Raw genomic sequence first — 18,775 nt, 5'->3', positions numbered from 1 at the left:
AGAAGCCGAGGGGCGTGAAATTTTCCTGGAACAATACAACTATATTCCGGAAAATGTTTGCTTTCCAAAATATAAGTCCATATGAACATGAGTATTTTAAGAGATAAATTAGTAATAGAGTATTTAATCTTTCTCTGTTCGAGTATTTTCCCATTTTTATATAGTGCTGATATTTGAAAAAAAAAACAAAAAACGTGTGTATGTTTATTATATATATGTATTTGTATTATTTTAAGCACTATCAAAGGTGGATGCTAATTCAGGAATAAGGGGGCACATAACTGACTGAAATTACCAGACCTGCAGAAGTTTCTCGGAATTAAATGTCTCCAAGACTCCACAACTAGGCCTAAATCCTGTTGCCCTAGATTAGACCTTTTTAAGCAAACATGACCTGGATGACTGAGAAGCTAAGAAGAGACATAATTAAAAGAGGACTTCCTTGCATACCATGAAGAACGAACACAAGAGTAAACACAAGACATATTCATAGTTTAAATAAAGAATCCAAGCTCACCTTTTGTAATTTGTAGCGCAATTGATAAAATTGAGCTACAAACATGTTGTTCAAATAAAATAAATGATCATCATATTTTCATCTATTATAATTAAATATTTTAATATAACTGTGTATGGACTTTATTTTCTTAAATCACCGGAAGTTCTCCGCTTGAAGTCCCGCATGCGTCACCGAAGAAAAACATCGTTCGACTGACGTCACTCGGGAGTCTGGGCCGGCTAACTGTCATCGGCGGAGCAGGGAAGGGCATGACATGACATGGAGCCACATTTCTACATGTCCTGTTATAGTACATGCGTCGTAGTCTGTTAACAGAACAAAAAAGGGATCAAAACTTTCTTTTACGCCGTTTTTAAACATTTTTTTCTTCGGTCGTTTTCGTTTTTTAGACGTGTTGAACGAACGCACGGCTAGCTAAAGCTGCTAGCTAGCTTGTAAGTTTACTCTAACTATTACAAGCAGCGAGTTATTGCAGAAATAAAAAAACAAAAACCTCCGCATGGCGTTAATCCTGTTTACGAGGTCCCGGGCACCTTTGATGAAAACGTCCCGATCTCTAAAGAACGAATTCCGGAAAGGAAAAGGTAACGTTGCTTTCTTTGTGTGTTACTGAATGTATTCTGTGTTTGTGTTCGGCGAAATTAAGCTAACTTAGCTTCTTGGTTTGCGTTAGCATCTGTGACAGTCGTGTAGTTCACATGGGCTGGTGGTTCTGGTTCGGCCCTGCTTGGGTTTTAAGGAATCTGGTGGATAACTGAATGTGTTAGCAGATAATGGCTTATATCGCTTTAAATACTCTGTCATTCATTCACGTGTATTACGTATCAGTAACCATCTTGCAGCATTGCTGATATTGCAGGTAAAGGGTTGTGACCTCAAGCCACCACACCTTGCTCTTGATGAGAATTAAATAAGCAGTAAAAGCCCTGATCTGGGATCCAGGTTATGTCAGGACAACCCGGGTTCTGTTCTGACTAAAGAGCGCCCCCCTCTTTCAGGATGCTCGTTACCGTGGCAGACTGATTCTGCCTCCAAACCATCTTCTAACCCAAGCAAGAAATGTTGTGAATAAATAGGACTTAATGCAAAAGAGGCGACGTCTGGTTCCATAGTGTGCTGCTATCTCTGTGTTCATCCAGCTAGTTGTACAGTTAAATGTTTGAGCAAGGTTGTGAAATCCTGAACCACAGGAGTGGTGATGATGACGACCGAGAGAAGGGGCTTTTTCCTAAGCTGGGACACTGATGACATTTCACTTTCAGTTCAGGTTTATGTGCAGTGAATGTCTCACTGTAATCTTTCACCAGAGCACCGATAACTATTCATTTGGTAGAATAATCAACTAGAAATAATCAACTGTTTTAACGACTGACCAAATGTCATCTAGTTAAGAAAATGTCCTTGTTTAAATTTGTCCCTCCATTGACTGGTTGGTCTGACTGAGTTTGGCTCCAGACCAACTCTTTCATGCCCTATCCCTACATGCACGTGTCTTGAGAAACCTTGGAGGTTATATGTTGTGTAACCAGTATAGATGTTATGGTGATATGGTGCTTTGTTTTTTCACTGTTTAGTTTTTAGATGTGTCGCAGACTGTTTGTGATTTGGATTTTAGAAATTAGTAATGACTGCAGATGCAATTACATGGTGCATGCAAGCAGTGCTTATAAATAGATGAGAGGTCTGCAGTGGACAGACTGAAACCACTATTGGCTTTAGGTCCAGATCATCAGACAATTTGCAGTTTCCATGAAGAAAGTCAGCGCCTCTACTTGAGATTAACTGTGCTTCATTTTCCCAACACGTGTTTACTGACATGCGCACTATTCCATTCCTATTATATGATGGGCATTGATTCAAGTCCTTGTAGTGATCATGACACAAACATCAGTGAAATTTTAACAATCATGGCTCTACCTTTGATTTACAAAGCTCACAGTTGCAATACATCTGAATAAACAAGGTAAATAAAAACAAATCTTTATAACCATTGTGACCAAGCTGCTGAAAATTGACCGCTGGGCTGTTTCTGCAAAGTGGAGGAGTTGCAGTCATGAAAGAGGGGCTGTAAAGTTAGGTGTAGCAAATATTAGAGCATTATCTAACATTTCGTCAGTAAACCATGAGAGAAACAGTAATGTTTGATTTGCAATGAAATGATGCCACATGTGCACAAGTGATAGGGCAGTGGTGGAGCATAAGGGGACATCTGGAACAGCATATGGAGGAGTGTATGTAAATACTGGAGTGTTTACATGTTTTCTGGAGTTTGTCCAGCTGAGGCTGTTGTCATTTACGGTCATTTCCCACTGACATGCGTGGAAATGTGAGTCTCGGTTGGCTCTAATGTTCAGTGTGCTTGAGAGTGTTTGTCCAGGGTAATGACCCAAAAATAAGTACAGTGAAAGGAGATACCTTACACTAACAAGCCTCCAGGACTCCATACTCAGCAGGCCAGGCATTACAAAGTGAAGCAATGTCTGCATTTAATATTGTGTGTCCCCTAAACAAGCTTGTTGTGAGTCTCTCACTTTTATTTCAAGGCTACAGTTTGGCTACATGTGGCCTCTGCAGATTACACAAATACTTGAAGGATAATAGATACAGTAAAATGAACATCTTCACAGGGAGCAGTGGACTGTTCTGTTTGCTGCCCTGGACCTAATGTAAAGAAACATCTGTGACAGGAGGCCCCCAGTTGATAAACCAATTATAAAGCCTAACCAGCTGTCCTCTCCTTTCCGTTTCAGTTAAACATACAGATGGAAACTCACAAGCAAACATAAGATGCTTTAATTATATTGTTGAATGTTGAAGTAAATTGAAAAACACTATGTTTGGCTTGCTTTTGAGCGAAACACATATGGAAAAAGGAAGACCAGAGGCTTACAGAGTGTATAAGCAAGTTTTATTACACTGTTCAAGCACTTAATGGCCTGACACCTGCAGGCTGAGAGTCAGAAAGGGCAGGTCAGGGCAAGACCTACTAATGACTTTCCAGAACCAGACTGAGTTTACTTCAGGTCAAGGCCAAATTGTTGCTGTAAAATAATTATTTTTAATGAACTAAAGACACATAAACAGTGTGCATTAGTTAACAAATGGGTTTTCTGTAGTAGAAACATATGACCGCAGTAGGTTCAGTAGAGAGGCCTTAGCTGCTGCTAATGCTAATGCACATTGTCTTTGTATTCCTGGTTGGAGGATTTCCCAAGTGCATGGAAACATATAATTAAGCAACTATGGCAACATTTGTAGGTCACCAAGCCTGAAAGAAATGGTTTACTTACAATAAGTGGCTGAAAGCTTTTAATTCACTGAAATCGCTGTGAGGACAGAGAAGGATAAGTTTTGGTTTTATGCATGCCTGTGGAGCACAGTAACCCGATACCATAGAAACCATAGAAATGGAAATTAAGTAATTAAAAGCAAAATAAGCCTGCAACAACAGGTGTCTATATGTCTAAGGTTCTACTATGCAATCCAAGTATTTCATCACAAGGATGCATCTCTGTATTTAAGAAACACATGAGCACAGCTCCGCACTTTATACATCTATAAGCTCAGATGAGAAAGAAAATAATAATTATGCCTCTTGGTTTAGAAAATGAACTCACTAATGTAACAAATGTTGGACTGAAAAATAATTACATGTGAAACCAAAAGTGTTGAAACTCCAGAGGAATAAAACCCTGGCAGCCCAGGCCGGCAGCGTACTGTTAGATAATCTACTGTATTTCCAGGGTTTTCTTTGTGTAACAGTGCAACAGTTGGCCACTCAGCCACAAAGGTGACTCTGTTCCAGTACACTCTCCGTCCTGTCATGATCAACCAGGCCTTACTGGATTCACTCCAGCAGGCCATGTGAGAACCAGTGAAAGGGTGTGGTCAAGCCATCTGCTCTCATATGATTGGTTTAAAGGGTCTCACAACTCCGCCCCTTTCTAACACACACTTCTGAACTTCTGAACTTCTGATAGCAGCCTCGGGGAGATGACTACCCCACTCTGGGCCTCACTGACGGTCTCAATATAATAACCACCCAGATCAGTGTGACAATATTTACACAAAAACAATCTATTTAATATATAAAAATAATCTCTGGACTTGACTCATTTTAGTCTGAGAACCTTCTTTAAAGTGATTGTTGGTGTATTTTGAGCTGAACTGAATTCAGGTGGTGTTAGTCGAGTTAGCAAAGCCTGAAATATAGTCCAAAGGCCTGTTCAAGATCTCAGCAGGCACATGTACCTCTCCATTGACTGTTGCATAAGACACCAGTGTAACTGTGTGTGTAACTTCCCTTCATGTCATTATTGCATAACCAGCGGGTGTTTTTCATGGTGTCATAGCTCTGTTGGGCATTAAGTTGAGCCCAGGCACCATCTGTACATAGCTACTGCTGTATGATCTGCTCCCTCACTCATCAGCAGCAATTCCTGAAAGCCCAGAATAAGCTCCCCACCCTACCTCCCAATGAATATATTTCTATATCTAAGCACACATGCATACAGGTATATTTTTATGTGACTTAGTGGCTTATCATAATACAGCTGTTCATGGTTTTTTGATTTGTTTTGTTTGTTTTTTTTTTTTTTTTCTTCCTCATTCTTTCAGGGAAACTACAAGATGGTGCCTGTTTCAACTGCACAGCCTTCAGACTCTCCAGTCAAAAGTAAGATAATTAAGAGCTAGGATTAAACCAAAAATGGCTTAAAGGACTTAAAACCATTTCCGTGTAGTTTTACAAGTGCTCTCTGAGGTTTTCTGTTTGGAGCTCTCACATCAAACCAAAAGGCCCTGTGTTTTGTAATGACTTAAACACTTTTAAAATACTTTCAACTTTGTGGTTTCTTGGTTCCTGCTTTTATAGTAGAAACCACACACAAAGTTTATTGAAAGTTCTATATCCTAACTGATTTCTCTTATCATTAAAAGTTTAATGAGATTTCACGTCCTTAAACTTTGAGAACTCTTTCTTCCACACACACTTAGGAATAGCTTTATATCTTTGTTGTACAGCTTGTAGCTTTTCGCAGAGTCACATTCTTTATATAGTTTTGGTTAATCAATATATCATATTGTATTCGTAAGCTCCTCATCTTGTGTCCTCAGGCTTGATGGACTCCGACTTGGCAGTCTGGCCCAGTGCTCTTCATTTGGTCCTTCACTCCCCCTGTCAGATGGACATGTGGGCCCCTTCCAGGGTCCGGACTCACAAAGGCTCTACTGTGCTTTTGTGTTGGGGGCCTCCGCTTCACCGTACCCTGCGATCACATCGGGGGCCCGGTGGACGATAGCACGGCCGCAGGACATCTGTGGCGTCAGGTGGATACACACTTCAAGAGGGAGGTGGGACGACTCGAAGGTGGAGAAGTCGCTACGTTCATTAAAGGACAAGAAGAAACTGGAGGAAGGAGGTCCGGTGTACAGTCCAACGCTCGATGCAGAACCTGTGAGGCGGACGCTACGGCAGCGAGTTGTAGATGAAATCAAGCACTACTACCACGGCTTCCGACTGCTGTGGATCGATACCACCATTGCTGGGCGAATGCTGTGGAGGGTGCTGAACGGACACCCCCTATCCCGACGCGAGAGGAGACAGGTGAGTCCTGCAGGGAGGAAATACATATGTACTTCCATAGACACCAAATCTGTCACACAATCCCACACATGTGGAGTTGGTCATGTGTTTGTGTAGCATGCTTTTTCTTGTAGTGCACTGTTCTGTCTACAGGTCTAGCAACGATAACTCGTCGGTGTGCGTCTTAGGAAACTGGAATTACTGGTTTATATTGGCCATACTTGAAAAATGCATTCATTCTCTGTATTCAGAGCTGAATTATAGACAATTGCATTTGAGCAGAAATAGTTATGGGACAACTAACCCCGTCAGTCACTGTTTCCATAGAAGCCGATTTTCCGCTCTGACTCAGAATTTACGCAGCAGAAAACTAGATCACTGAAGACTGAATGAGGATTGAAGCCCAGACATCTTGTTCTGTGAACGTTTAATCCACAGCTTCTGGGATCCTAATGGGATCAATTATAGAAATTGGCTGCACGCTGAGTTTTTACTCACCAGGCGCTCAGCACATTGGGCTGCTTGATTAAAGCTCTTTAGGTAAAAGCTTTTACGTGCTGCGGCTTTGATGGCAGAACATCATTTAACGTTAGCTTTGCTTGACATTTACTCTTTTTACAAAGTTTATGTTACTTTTCCTAAAAAGTTTATGGCCACTAATGATGATGGCAGTGATGACGGTGCAGCTGTGTGATGAAACATTTGTTAGAATGTAATAAAATCACTTGGCTGCGACGTGTTGAAATAGTGAAACAGCTCCCGGTTAAATAAAGTTTTAACTGATGATGTAACCGTATCATTCACTCATGTGAATACACAGAAGTTTTACAATCACTACTTTAAACCAGATGCAGAATAAACAAGAAACAAGCCGTGAAGTAGTAAAAACTGTTTAAAGGGCAGGCTCTTCTCATATTCTTTAAAATAATGTGGTAGTTCAGAATTCTTGGCATCCGGGTGTCCGAGGTTCAGAAAAGCTGAAGTAATCTGACACGGCTGCTGGCACTCAAGTGTCATTTCAGAGAAGGTGATCAGGTCAGCTCAGGTTTTACTGTTACAGACATGACTGGTGAGCTGTTAATGTTCCACTTACTGGTTTGAAGTATTGAGAGACTGGATCACCCGACTGATGCTGCCCTTGTCTGAGAATCTTGTACTGAGGCCAAGTTACTGGTCCAAGTACAACATTCAGTAGCTCTTTTCCAAGATGAAGATGGAAAAATGTTCAAAATGAAGGTTGCGTCCACCAGGACCTTTGCACACTTGGGTGAAATGAGCTGTCAGATCTTGATTTGGGATGTGATGTGATGTAACTATTTATTATTTATCTAAATCACTTCAGATACAGGATTAGCTAAAATGAATAATAACACCACTTATGTTTGTCCATACATGAATCTGTAATATGTGCATTAACTGAAAATAAGACACTGTGGTGCATCGTCCCAATTCCAGTGAAAGAAAAAAAAATGAATTTATTTCCAATAGATCCAGCATGTTGCAGCCTCTGTGTGCTTATGATAAACTAACTGGGGTGAGATGAAGCCTGACTGCTGTGCTAATAGCAGCCCCCCATCCACCATTAAACCCATACCGCCATCCCATCTGCACCTTTTCAAATGCAGCTGACTCCCTCAGAGTGCGTGTCCTGAAACCATCCACACCCCATTCATCCAACCTGGACTGGCTTTGCCTCCTTAATCTCCTCCTTTCATATTCACTTACAATACTCAGGCCTCCATTTAAGGCTCCTTCCATTTTAATCTGTCGCGCCCCAACCTCCACCCTCCTTTGATGTGGAACTCTGGGAGATGATATACATGTCAATGGGCCTGTGGACAAAGGCCTTTTCACTCAGGCTGGCCTAAATCCTTCACCCTACTGGTCTACTGACATGCAGGTGGAAAGGCAGCGAGAGAAGGACTCGTGTTCTGGCCTTCTCCCCTCGGGGCCGTTTCTGTAGATGGCCGGTTTGGGATTGTGTCCCAGGACTGATCCACAGTTGGACAGCTGTACAATGACCTAGACTGGTGTCTGCCTGGTACTTCTGTACCCTGAGGATTGTCCACGTTTCTGTCAAACAAATGCCCTTCCTGTTGGCTGAAGTGGGCAGTTCCTGAGCCTTGTGAGGCTGAATGTTCACTTTGGTCCGCGGCTCCATACAAATAATGCAACAGTGAATTAGGAGGCTTCTGTTGCTCTGGGGATGTATGGCCTCAGGGTTAAAAGTGCTGACTGACTGCTGTTGTACCAAGAGACAAAGGAAGATGGGGTAAACGCTTTTCACAGGTTTTCACAGTGGACTTTTCTCTCAGTGCTGCTCTCTGCTGGAGGCCTGGTGGAAATAAGTGGAAAACATCGAAGACGCTGACTTTAATGGTCAAAAGTGGACACTGGCCTCATGACTGCCATTGTCAGAACTTATTGTATTCAAAGATGCCGTCATGTTATCTTGTTCCAGGAGTGTACACAGATAGGTGGTGTTTTTAAGTGACTTGTTCTAATTTTATATTTTAGTTTTTAAATTTTGGTTCAGAAAAAATATCTATATATTCAGGCACTTGAAATAGATTAACTGTTAATTATCATGCTCTGAATTATTTTTTTCCTTTTAACCATTTGCCTCATAATTCCCCCTTCATCCCAGTACAGTGAACAGACTTGCACGGCCCTGTCTAGTCTTCATGCCCATTTCTTTCTCCCTCAGTTTCTTAGAACATGTGCAGACGTCTTCAGACTTCTCCCCTTCCTGGTCTTCATCATCGTCCCTTTCATGGAGTTCCTGCTTCCGATTGCCCTGAAACTCTTCCCCAACATGCTGCCATCCACCTTCGAGACACAGTCGAAGAAGGTAAGGAAAGCTGGACAGTATCACAAACAGTGTCTCCCAGATTGCAGAATTAGTGACAATTTATAGGTATTCTAGGATATAAATTTGAATCCGCGTTATCACATGAACTTTCACCCAGAATGAGCGTTGCCTCATCCTGACAAGAGTTAATCCAGATTACTGGCTAATCCAGATCATAACAGGATCCCTGACTTGTTGGTCCACATTGTTTGTCTTTAGCAGTGCCCATAATTATGCTGTGAAAATAAACAATGTCAAATTAATTATGACTTTCTGGCTATTGTCTTCATCAGTGTCACTTTCACCATCAGACACAATCAGCGTTGATAATAGATTACTGATGTATTTTCTATATTTGATTTAATTTCATTACACAGCTAATGGTGCTCATCAACTTCTCATTCATTCCAGCTATAATGAAGAATGTCTATTTTAATACCGCATTTAATTAATGAGCTGTCTTTTCTTTTTTTAGGAGGAGAGGTTGAAAAAGGAGCTTAGGGTCAAACTGGAGATGGCCAAGTTCTTGCAAGACACAATTGAGGAAATCGCTCTGAGGAACAAGGCCGCTCAGGGCAACGTGACCGAGGAGTTCTCCACCTTCTTCCAGAAGGTTGGTGTCAGCGCTCAGACCAGGAAGCTCCAAAGAGGGAAACACAAGCCCAGTACTGCCCTCTGCTGCTGGAAGCAATGAACTGTTTCTGGTTCTGGTCAAAATGGTGGAATTTTAAACCCTTTGACACCAGAGTTTAGATAATAAAGAAAATGTTTAGAGCTCAATTAGAACTATGTTGAAATCTCACGTCTTGATTTGATTTTAGAATTTTAAGACTTTGAGCAGCCCTCTGTCATTAACACCAACCATTTAGGGGTTGTAACTTCTTTGTCTCTCTAGATCCGGGACTCTGGGGAACGTCCCAGCAATGAGCAGATCATAAAATTCTCCAAACTGTTTGAGGATGAGCTGACGCTGGACAACCTGACTCGGCCTCAGCTGGTGGCTCTCTGCCGCCTCCTGGAGCTCCAGTCCATCGGGACCAACAACTTCCTCCGCTTCCAGCTCATCATGAAGCTGAGGGCCATCCGGGCAGATGACAAGGTACAAAGCCCGTCATCAGTTTCTTCTGTGACCTACTACATTTCCTCTTATAATTAGACAGAAAGATTTGGGAATGTTTATCGGCTGTGGTGAAGGAACTGAATCCAACTGTCTTCCTGAGTACAGCTTTGAAAGTAAATGAAATAATCAAACCAATAATAAATGGTTTGTTTTTTTGTTTTTTTTTTTGTAAAAACGGCTGTGTTCTGATTATCCAGCTGATAGCAGAGGAGGGAGTGGCCAGTCTGAACGTCAACGAGGTGCAGGCAGCCTGTCGTGTCAGAGGGATGAGATCTCTTGGAGTCACAGAGGAGCGACTGAGAGAGCAACTCAGTCAGGTAACAACGACGACGACCAGGGATTGAGGCTGTTCTCAGGGCTTACAGGTTACCTGATACCCATAGAACGGTTTTCCCTCGTTAACAGGACACAGTCAGTTTATTATTGTTGATTTTGTGGTACATTTTTGTTGTGCTTTAGTTATTTGAATGTTTTCTGGGACATGGCATCAATTGCAATAAGTTCAGTTGAGTGAAAATTCAACAATTTTCAGGCTTTACAAAATAAAACCATTCACAATATGGACAAAATAATTTCAGCATCTGAAGCCCAAACTTCTCCTTGACAGGTGAAAGTGTCTGAAACATGTGTCCTCTGTGTGTTGTGTGTAGTGGTTGGAGCTGCATCTGAACCAGCAGATCCCCACCTCTCTGCTGCTGCTGTCTCGGGCCATGTACCTCCCCGACACCCTTTCTCCTGCTGACCAGCTGAAGACCACGCTGCAGACGCTACCTGAGATGGTGGTATGTGCACAGGCCAGAGCTTAAAGTAGAGCAAAAAAAAAAAAAACCCTTGGGAATACGTCTCCAAGCTGTCATACAGTTTCTGCTCTGCTCCCTCCTCCTCCACAGGCGAAGGAGGCCCAGTTGATGGCGGCCGAGATGGAGCTCTCCAAAGTGGACAATAAGACCAAGCTGGAGACGATGCTGCAGGAGGAGGCGGCCATACGCAAGGATAACGAGGACCGTGAGATGGAGCGGTTGGCTGACGCTGCAGAGAAGGTCGCCAGGGTAAAGCTGCTTTGTTTGTTCTAATACTTTCGTTGACTTTTCTTATTCTGTGCAATCCTGTTTGATTGATCAATGGGCCCACCACACTCGTCTGCAGGAGGGCGAGTTGGAGCTGGAAGCTGAGAGGGTGAAGCTGAGCAAGGCAACAACCAGCGCTGACCAGGCTTCAGAGATACTGAGGGACACAGCACCCGTCATCGACGGGCTGAAGGTAACGCTTGTTGAAACTTTTTAATATTATCTCAGTTATTTACTGCTAAATTTTAGTATCAGCGTCTTAAAAAACAGCCAAAACAACAAACAATTGTTCCTCTTATGCTGCTTTTAGCATCGCGTACAAGTGCTGTCTTTAATGTTTTTTCCTCACTTAAAACTCCCAAATCCCTCAAATTAATAAAGATTATATATCTTTAAGGGATTTAATCAGTGACTTTCTTTTATTCAGGCCTGTATTTATTGCTCACCCGCTGCCACCTTTTTATTTCATCACTTCTGTCTTCTGGACTTCACAGTTTGAACAGTGGCAGATTTTCCTGCGCTACCAGGTTAGGTTTTTTAGGTGTTTCCTCCCAAACAACCACCATCACATCCACTCCAGTTCTCCCCAGCACACACCATCCCTTCTGTCTCGGAACAGATCCAGATGTGGGTTAAAGAGTGTTTGCCCACATTTGTTTTGCTTTTCTTTTTTTGACCGCTGTTCATTCATTTCATCCCAACATTTAATCTAAACTGCAGGGAAAAACAGTGCAAAAACAAGGATTTGTGGGGATGATGAGGTGGATGTTGACAGAAAATGAGAGAAAATGAAGTAAACGCCGAACCACAGACGCTCGTAATCAGCTTTGTGTGTTGTGAAGTGAGATTAAAAGCAGACAAGTTAGAACAACTGGGAACTTAAAATAAGGGCTCCTTGTTCGTAGAATGAAAAACCTCCAATGTGGACAAACCAAACATATGCTAAATATCTTTTGCAAACTTTCTTTAACCCACATCTTATCAGATTTCTCCTCTTTTATTCCTTGTCTATCCTCCAAGGCCAAACTAAACCTTTTTCCTTCCCTTTATAGCTCCACAGCGTTCCCTCCATCTTGTGGTAATATGTTGTTGGGTTATGTGGCATAACAACCTCTCTAGCTCCCCACTTTTACCCATTTTGTGCGTTTGTAAAGAGACGTACATCCATTTTGAAGGTGAAAATATGACCATAAGCTGCTCTGTTTAAAGCTGTTTTAATCGAATCTGTTGTCTAAAGGGACAGACATTTTTATCCCGGCAGTGGATAATCAAATTATTTGGAGAAAATATCCTCAGTTGTGTTTTCGTGTTTCAGGGTGAGGAAATCACCAAGGAAGAGATTGACATGCTGAGTGATGCCTGCTCAAAGCTGAAGGAGCAGAAGAAGCTGTTGACTCTGGAGAAGGAGGAGCTGGAAGAACTGAAGGACGACGTCCAAGAATACAACGAGGTGCCCGTTTCCGACAGTAACCACCGTCGGGATGCGTTAAACGTGATCTTACGTTATGTATTTAATCCTTCAGGATCTGGAGGAAATAAAGAAGGAGCTCTCCAAGAGCGGCCAGGAGAAGACAGTGGAGGAGTCCAAGGCGAGCAAGCGTCTGTCCAAGAGGGTGAACCGCATGATTGGGCGCATCGACAAGATCATCCTGGAGCTGGAGAAGGACAAGGTCATCCTGGACGGGCAGATGGACACTGGAACCATACCACCTGTTGGGTAAGAGCGGAACATGTCGTCTTCCTGAAGCTGAGTTCATATATATATATATAATAATGCCAGAGCAGATGAAGCAAAGACCTGATGATCAGTTCGTTGACGCAATATAGTTAAGATACTTTCTAATCCCCTCACCTTTGGAAGGAAAGGTTTCACATGCACACATCCTCTGGACACGTGATGATAAAAGTTTATAACATATATGAATTATCTAAAACAAAGTTTTTACATATATGAAAAAATCTGAATGCGATGAAATGTGAATTAATGAAATCTATCCAATTTAAACATGGAAGGTCATTAAAACAACAGCAGATGGATAAAAAATTCAATCTTGGGGATCAGTGGATAGAATTATGGTTTTAGGCCACTTATTATGGACAAAATTAGATTGTATTCTAAATGTTATCTGCACATGGCAGCTGTTTTTTTGTCCTTGACAGTGACTTTGCTGAGTCTCTGGCAGCCTATATGGAAAAAGCATGGTGCACTATGAGTGCAAGTAAGATGTACTGTTAATGGCGTCTCAAGAGGTGCAGTATTTAATTAAAAAAGCTGCTTACCCAGTGGTCGGGCAGAGGCTGGGGGGTTGTTAGAAAACACTAATTATTTCTCAGCCTCAGCAAACCTTTGTCCAATTAAGTCCTCATTACCTTAAAACATTTTTTACTTCCCCCAGATTTAGTCTCACACGGTGAACATAATATAATCATACGTCCATCCATATTTGTGTGCGCGAGACATAAATTAAAATTTATGAATTTGTTTCTGTTTTAATAGATTTCATATATAATCTTTTATGTCAGTGTGATTCTTATATGGAAATGTCATATGATTGTGTATAGGAAGCTTTTTCTCTATTGTGGCTTTCGCTCCATTTCTCAGGCTGTGTGTTTGTGTCAGTGAAGCTTTGGAAGGTGAATGATACAAAGGCCACATTTTGATGATGTGTGATGTTCACTTCAGGAACAACGTAATTAGGTCGTCTGCAGATAGATCTCGAAATGTTGCCTATGAATCTTTTACCTCAACTCTCCATGACATGAAGCTTTTTTTTTTATTTCTAATTGTATGTGCTTTGATTTTCTAAAAGTTCCTTTATTTTTCCAAATAGTCATCCTCCTTATCATTATCTTCATCTCCATCTTCATCATCATTACTTTAATTGTAAAATGTTGGTGGAGATCAAACAAGGGACAAAAGGTCTCCCCAGAAAAGAAAAAAAAAATTATATACCAATGAACACAAATTGTTTTAATTGACGTGTTAAAACCAAATCCAGCTTCTTATTGTATCCAAATTTTACAGATTATTCTTTACTAAAGCTAGTGATGCTTCAAGGTAAGACACACTGTGGTAAACCGCCATTTGCTTGCTTGCCTGATGTTAATCCTGCATTATAATTGTTGACCATCAGCTGCTACAAAAAAGATCAGTCATTGCTTCGCCTTATCCATGGCCTCCATTATTCCTTTCACACTGCCCTGAGTGCTGTGCTCCAGATTCACTGCACTGTTTTCATCCCTTGATGAAAGAAATAACCTCAAATACAAAAAGATCTGACTTTTTTAAATGCATGATGTGAATTGATGCTGACTCTATTTGGTGTTTGTCAGAGGTTAAATCAACAGGATTCTGATTTCTAAATCTACCAGATAACATTTCTGTGAAAATTGCACCCATAATAACAGACTAACTTCTTCGTCATTCTATTTAAAGATGCCCAGAGCAGCTTTGAATGTAAATCAGTCAAAGTGTGAATTGTGCTGCACCGCGTTTCAGCATGATTGAACCATTTGGCCCAAATTTAAAAAGAGTGAAACTCTGAAAGCAGTTGAATTGGTGTGATCTGGGGACCTTGAATGCAGCCCGCTGACCTCAGACTTTCTCCACCACATTTTACGTGCGGTCAAACTTTGTAACCGTTTCCTGTATACAGTCTGTTCTACACCTTCAGGGAGAACCTCATCAGCATCGACGAGCTGATCAGCGTCATGCGGCAGATCCAGAACATTCCTGAACACAAACTGCAGAGCATCGCCGAGGCGCTCGATGACAACAAGGACGGCAAGATCGACATCGACGACGTCATCAAAGTACGTCCACAGCGCGGAATTTTCCAGATTCATGTTTTAGTTAGCATCATCTTAATTACCAACCTCTTTGCTTTGTGTCAAAGATAATCAGCATCAAAGGGACAGTGAGAGTCCAATGGCTTGTTTGTGAGCCCAGATTTTTTTTTTCTTTTACCATTCATAAAAGAAAGTCAGAAAGTGAATTGTGATCAAAACAAAGCCAACACAGTCCCACTGAGGCAAACTAACACTGATTATAACTATTTTTGACTGATTTAAAAAAACAAACAAAAAAAAACCAGTAACTGTGATTTCAGTTTTAAGTTTAATTTAAATATAGCTAGCTGTAATAAATATCTCCACCCTCAGGTGGTGGAACTGATCGACAAGGAGGACATCGACATCTCCACCACTCAGGTGGCTGACATCATGGTGATGCTGCAGAAGGAGGAGAAGCTGATGGAGAAGGAAAAGGCCAAAGAGAAGGTGGAGAAGGAGCAGGCTGCCACACTCACCAGCTAACTCCTGATGGACAAAGGACGCAGCGCATTAGCTGAGGAGAAAGAGGTGATATTGAGAAGTTTTTGGCTGGTACCTGGTCACAAAAAACTCTGGAGGAAGAGTCACAGGGTAACAGCCGCCTCTCCAAACATAACTTCACCAGAAATATAGCTCCGACAAACTTGAGAAAAAAAAAAAAAGGCTCATTGCCTTTTAAAATGCACAAAATCAAAAAAGACATTTAAATTGCTATCATGTTTAGCTCATCAGGTCCGGTCATGTAACAGAGATTGATATTTGGTTTTGTTTCATTTTACTGAAGAGCTTATTGATAATGGGGGAACAGGATGACACAAAGCTGCAGTTGTTCTCCGATTCAAACAGTCAATCCAAAATAATGTTGGAAAATATACAAGGGGATAAATTATTTAAGGTTTGAGGTGAACCGTCTTGCCTTTCATTTCACTCACGTCTTCATCTCAGAGAAATGAGAGATCATTTCTGAACTTTGCACAGAAAAAAAAACCCAAAACAAAACACCATCATCACTGTCATTCCATCTGTTTCTGTTTCTGTTCGATTTTGTTCTCCCAAGTTGACGTTATGTTTGATTTGTACCTGAACAGGAGGCTTAATGCTAGTTAGGATGTTTAAATGGTGGCTGCAACCAAAGGCATCAAATTATAAAGGAAAGAACTGTGCAACGTGCATTGAACAGTATAGAATTCCCAGTTTAGGGGGTTGTTTTTTTTCACGCTGTATTTATTAATCCTTTGTATTTGTGTCTCACTTAATCAGACTAAGTCACATTTAAAAACAGGTTTTGGATTATTCCTATAAAGTGTTATTTACGACAATAAAAACAGCCCACCAACCAAATATTAGTCATCGGTCGCCGTCCCTCGTGATAGAGTTTATTGTTTTTACCAGTTTCTGTTTCAGGAAACAGTTTTCAGTTGTCTGGAGGTCATCTGAGTGCGAACGCAGCTTTTTGTGCGCAACTGGTGCAACAACCTTCAGAGGTTAAATGCAAAGCGGCCTTCTCGTGAAGCCGAAGTTATAGATTTAAATAGTATTGTGTATTGCTGAAGAGCAGAAGCACCGCTCTGATAGCCTTTACGCTTGGTGTCGCCCTGAATGTGCGTTTTCCTCATGAGGAAGCTATTAGAGATAAAATCAGACTCAGATCTTCAACACTGTGTTCACACTGCAGGCCACTCTGCAGCTGGACTCTTCTACTTTAACTACTATTAAAATCATGATGATTATTTTGCTCATAATTGATTTGTTAATGTAAATACGTATACTTTAAATTGAAAAGAAAAATGCCCAAATCCTGCTGCACGTTCAGCATAATATTAATGATATATCAAATCTGATGTTGATGAGTTGAAGAAACTGTACTGACAGCTGTGATTGTAAAATAACTTGATAATTGAACTAAATTAAAAAATCATAAATTCTTGACACCTTCTCTGATCCCTGCAGTCGACTTTATTCTGAAGGAGGTCGGGTATTGCAGTCTTGAGGGAAATGTTTGTCGTGCCGCTTCTGGTGCAAACCGCCTACAAACATTTGATCCGCCTCAGTCTGCTGAACTGGACTGACTCGGCCTGCGGTCTCAGCCAGCCCTCTGTTATTCCTCCACAGTAACCAGAGAGGAGCTCAGGTGTAAACACAGATGACAGAGTGGCACTTTAGATAACGCTGAGTGGACGACGCTCCGTTTAATCTGTTCCCAGATTCCACTGTCTACATGGGGATGATGGAGAGCTGGCTCATCTTCCCGGTTCAGACTCAGCACCGCCTGACGGGGCGAGGGCTCTGCTCGGTCTGGGACCGGTCAGACTGATGGGCGCGGGGTAAACACTCGGCCCATACATGGGCCAGAGCCAGCGCTGCTGGAGGGTTGTGTTTAGCTTAGAGACGCTCCGGCGGGACATGGCACGGTCTGCGCCGCATAAATCAGCAGCCAGTGTAAACACGTCGCAGGATCGTTGTGACAACGTCTCGATTACACTCGGCAGAAGAGGGTGGTGTTTGTGTCCTCGCTGTGCTCGAGCAGCACTGCCACTGTTTGGAGGCATAGAGGGGTCAAAGGTGAAGGGGCCACTGTACAATGTTGTCAAACTGACACGTGAACCGGTCTTCAGCTCAGTCATCTTATAATGAAGCAGGAAGTTGATTGGCTTTTATTTTGATAATAAATTGTAAGCAACTCCTCCGATGTGTTTTCAAAAAACAGCCAATTTAACTTCGACAGTCAGGAAAACCTCAAAGTTTGGAACCAGGTGACAGAAAATATTTGGCTTTCTGTTTTTCCAACAATGAACTTAAAAATGTTAGTGTTTTTGTCGCACAGTCAATGATATGACATATTCTATATTTCCTTCCTGCAGCCAGGATGTGATTATGATATATGAAAGCTTCAAATGCATTCAGGAAATCCCAGGAAAAAAAATAATTACATTTTGAAATAGAAAACATGCAGACACTCTGATATGACCACCACACGTCAGTCACTGAATAGAGGCCCATATCTCCAAAACACAGTCACCCTCTCAGCCTCCAAACGCAGGTCTCTGCAGCCGTGCACGGCGACGGATGAGCGTGCGTCCTGGCGCTGAGCAGAGTTCAGGGCTCAGTGGCGCTGCTTTGTGTTTAAATTAAAAAAAAAAGAAAAAGTGGAGCTAACGGAGGCAGGAAAGGAGAGATGCAGCTGACAGGAGAAGCATGTATGTGACAGTGAGCTTAAATCAATTCGGTTTTCACTGTCAAACTGTTGAGTTGTTTTTTCATTTAGCGATTTTTCTCCAGAACATTTTAATCAAACAGGGAAAGGAAATGGCTGATTTTAGCTCACCATCCTTCACTTTGACTGTCATCTGCTACGTGTTGCTACTCTGTGAATGCACTATTTCCTTTTTGATGCAGTCTGTGTGTGTGTGTGTGTGTGTGTGTGTGAAACGATCGACTCAGGGTGTGAATGTTCAGTCTGATGTGGTTTCACAACAGAAGCTGTAAACCGCGACACAAACCGTCCTGGAAGATTCCTGTGGTGCTGAGTTGTGGAATTTGTGCAGTAGAAGAACAAATATTTGAAGCAATAAGTCATTTATGCATCTTTTTTTTTTAATTGTGCTTTTTTCTCTTTCTAACGGGTTTAATTTGCTCAAGAATATATATTGTAATATATGTAATTTAGAAAAGAGGATGGTGCGGCTGAGAAGCATCTGGTGGATTCTGCTCGTCCTCCTGATATCAGGATGATGTTCTGCTTATTTTAGGAGTTATGTGCTAGTAGTTGATTTGTTTGGACTTTTTGAGGACAGGTGACTCA

The 18,775-nt window shown here is 41.7% G+C and overlaps 1 protein-coding gene across 3 annotated transcripts; it reads left to right on the top strand.

Moving 5' to 3' along the window:
- The first annotated feature begins 738 nt into the window (after positions 1 to 738).
- Positions 739 to 15,664, top strand: letm1 (leucine zipper-EF-hand containing transmembrane protein 1). Of its 3 annotated transcripts, XM_029493697.1 has the most exons (15): positions 739 to 1,104; positions 5,138 to 5,195; positions 5,636 to 6,125; positions 8,812 to 8,955; positions 9,431 to 9,568; positions 9,851 to 10,054; positions 10,273 to 10,392; positions 10,726 to 10,857; positions 10,966 to 11,124; positions 11,222 to 11,335; positions 12,458 to 12,592; positions 12,666 to 12,859; positions 14,168 to 14,200; positions 14,799 to 14,955; positions 15,304 to 15,664. In XM_029493697.1, exons 1-15 carry the CDS (start codon positions 1,020 to 1,022, stop codon positions 15,454 to 15,456), a joined length of 2,316 nt encoding a protein of 771 aa, XP_029349557.1. In that variant the 5' UTR covers positions 739 to 1,019; the 3' UTR covers positions 15,457 to 15,664. The 3 variants fall into 3 exon arrangements, with proteins under 3 accessions (XP_029349557.1, XP_029349559.1, XP_029349558.1); XM_029493699.1 differs by lacking the exon at positions 14,168 to 14,200 and having other exon boundaries at positions 14,817 to 14,955; XM_029493698.1 differs by lacking the exon at positions 14,168 to 14,200.
- Positions 15,665 to 18,775: the final 3,111 nt, after the last annotated feature.

This window comes from Echeneis naucrates, chromosome 22 (genome assembly GCF_900963305.1).
Source record: "Echeneis naucrates chromosome 22, fEcheNa1.1, whole genome shotgun sequence".
Classification (NCBI taxonomy): Eukaryota; Metazoa; Chordata; class Actinopteri; order Carangiformes; family Echeneidae; genus Echeneis; species Echeneis naucrates.
Note: the sequence above shows the minus strand (reverse complement) of the source record. Positions and strands in the feature narration are given on the sequence as shown.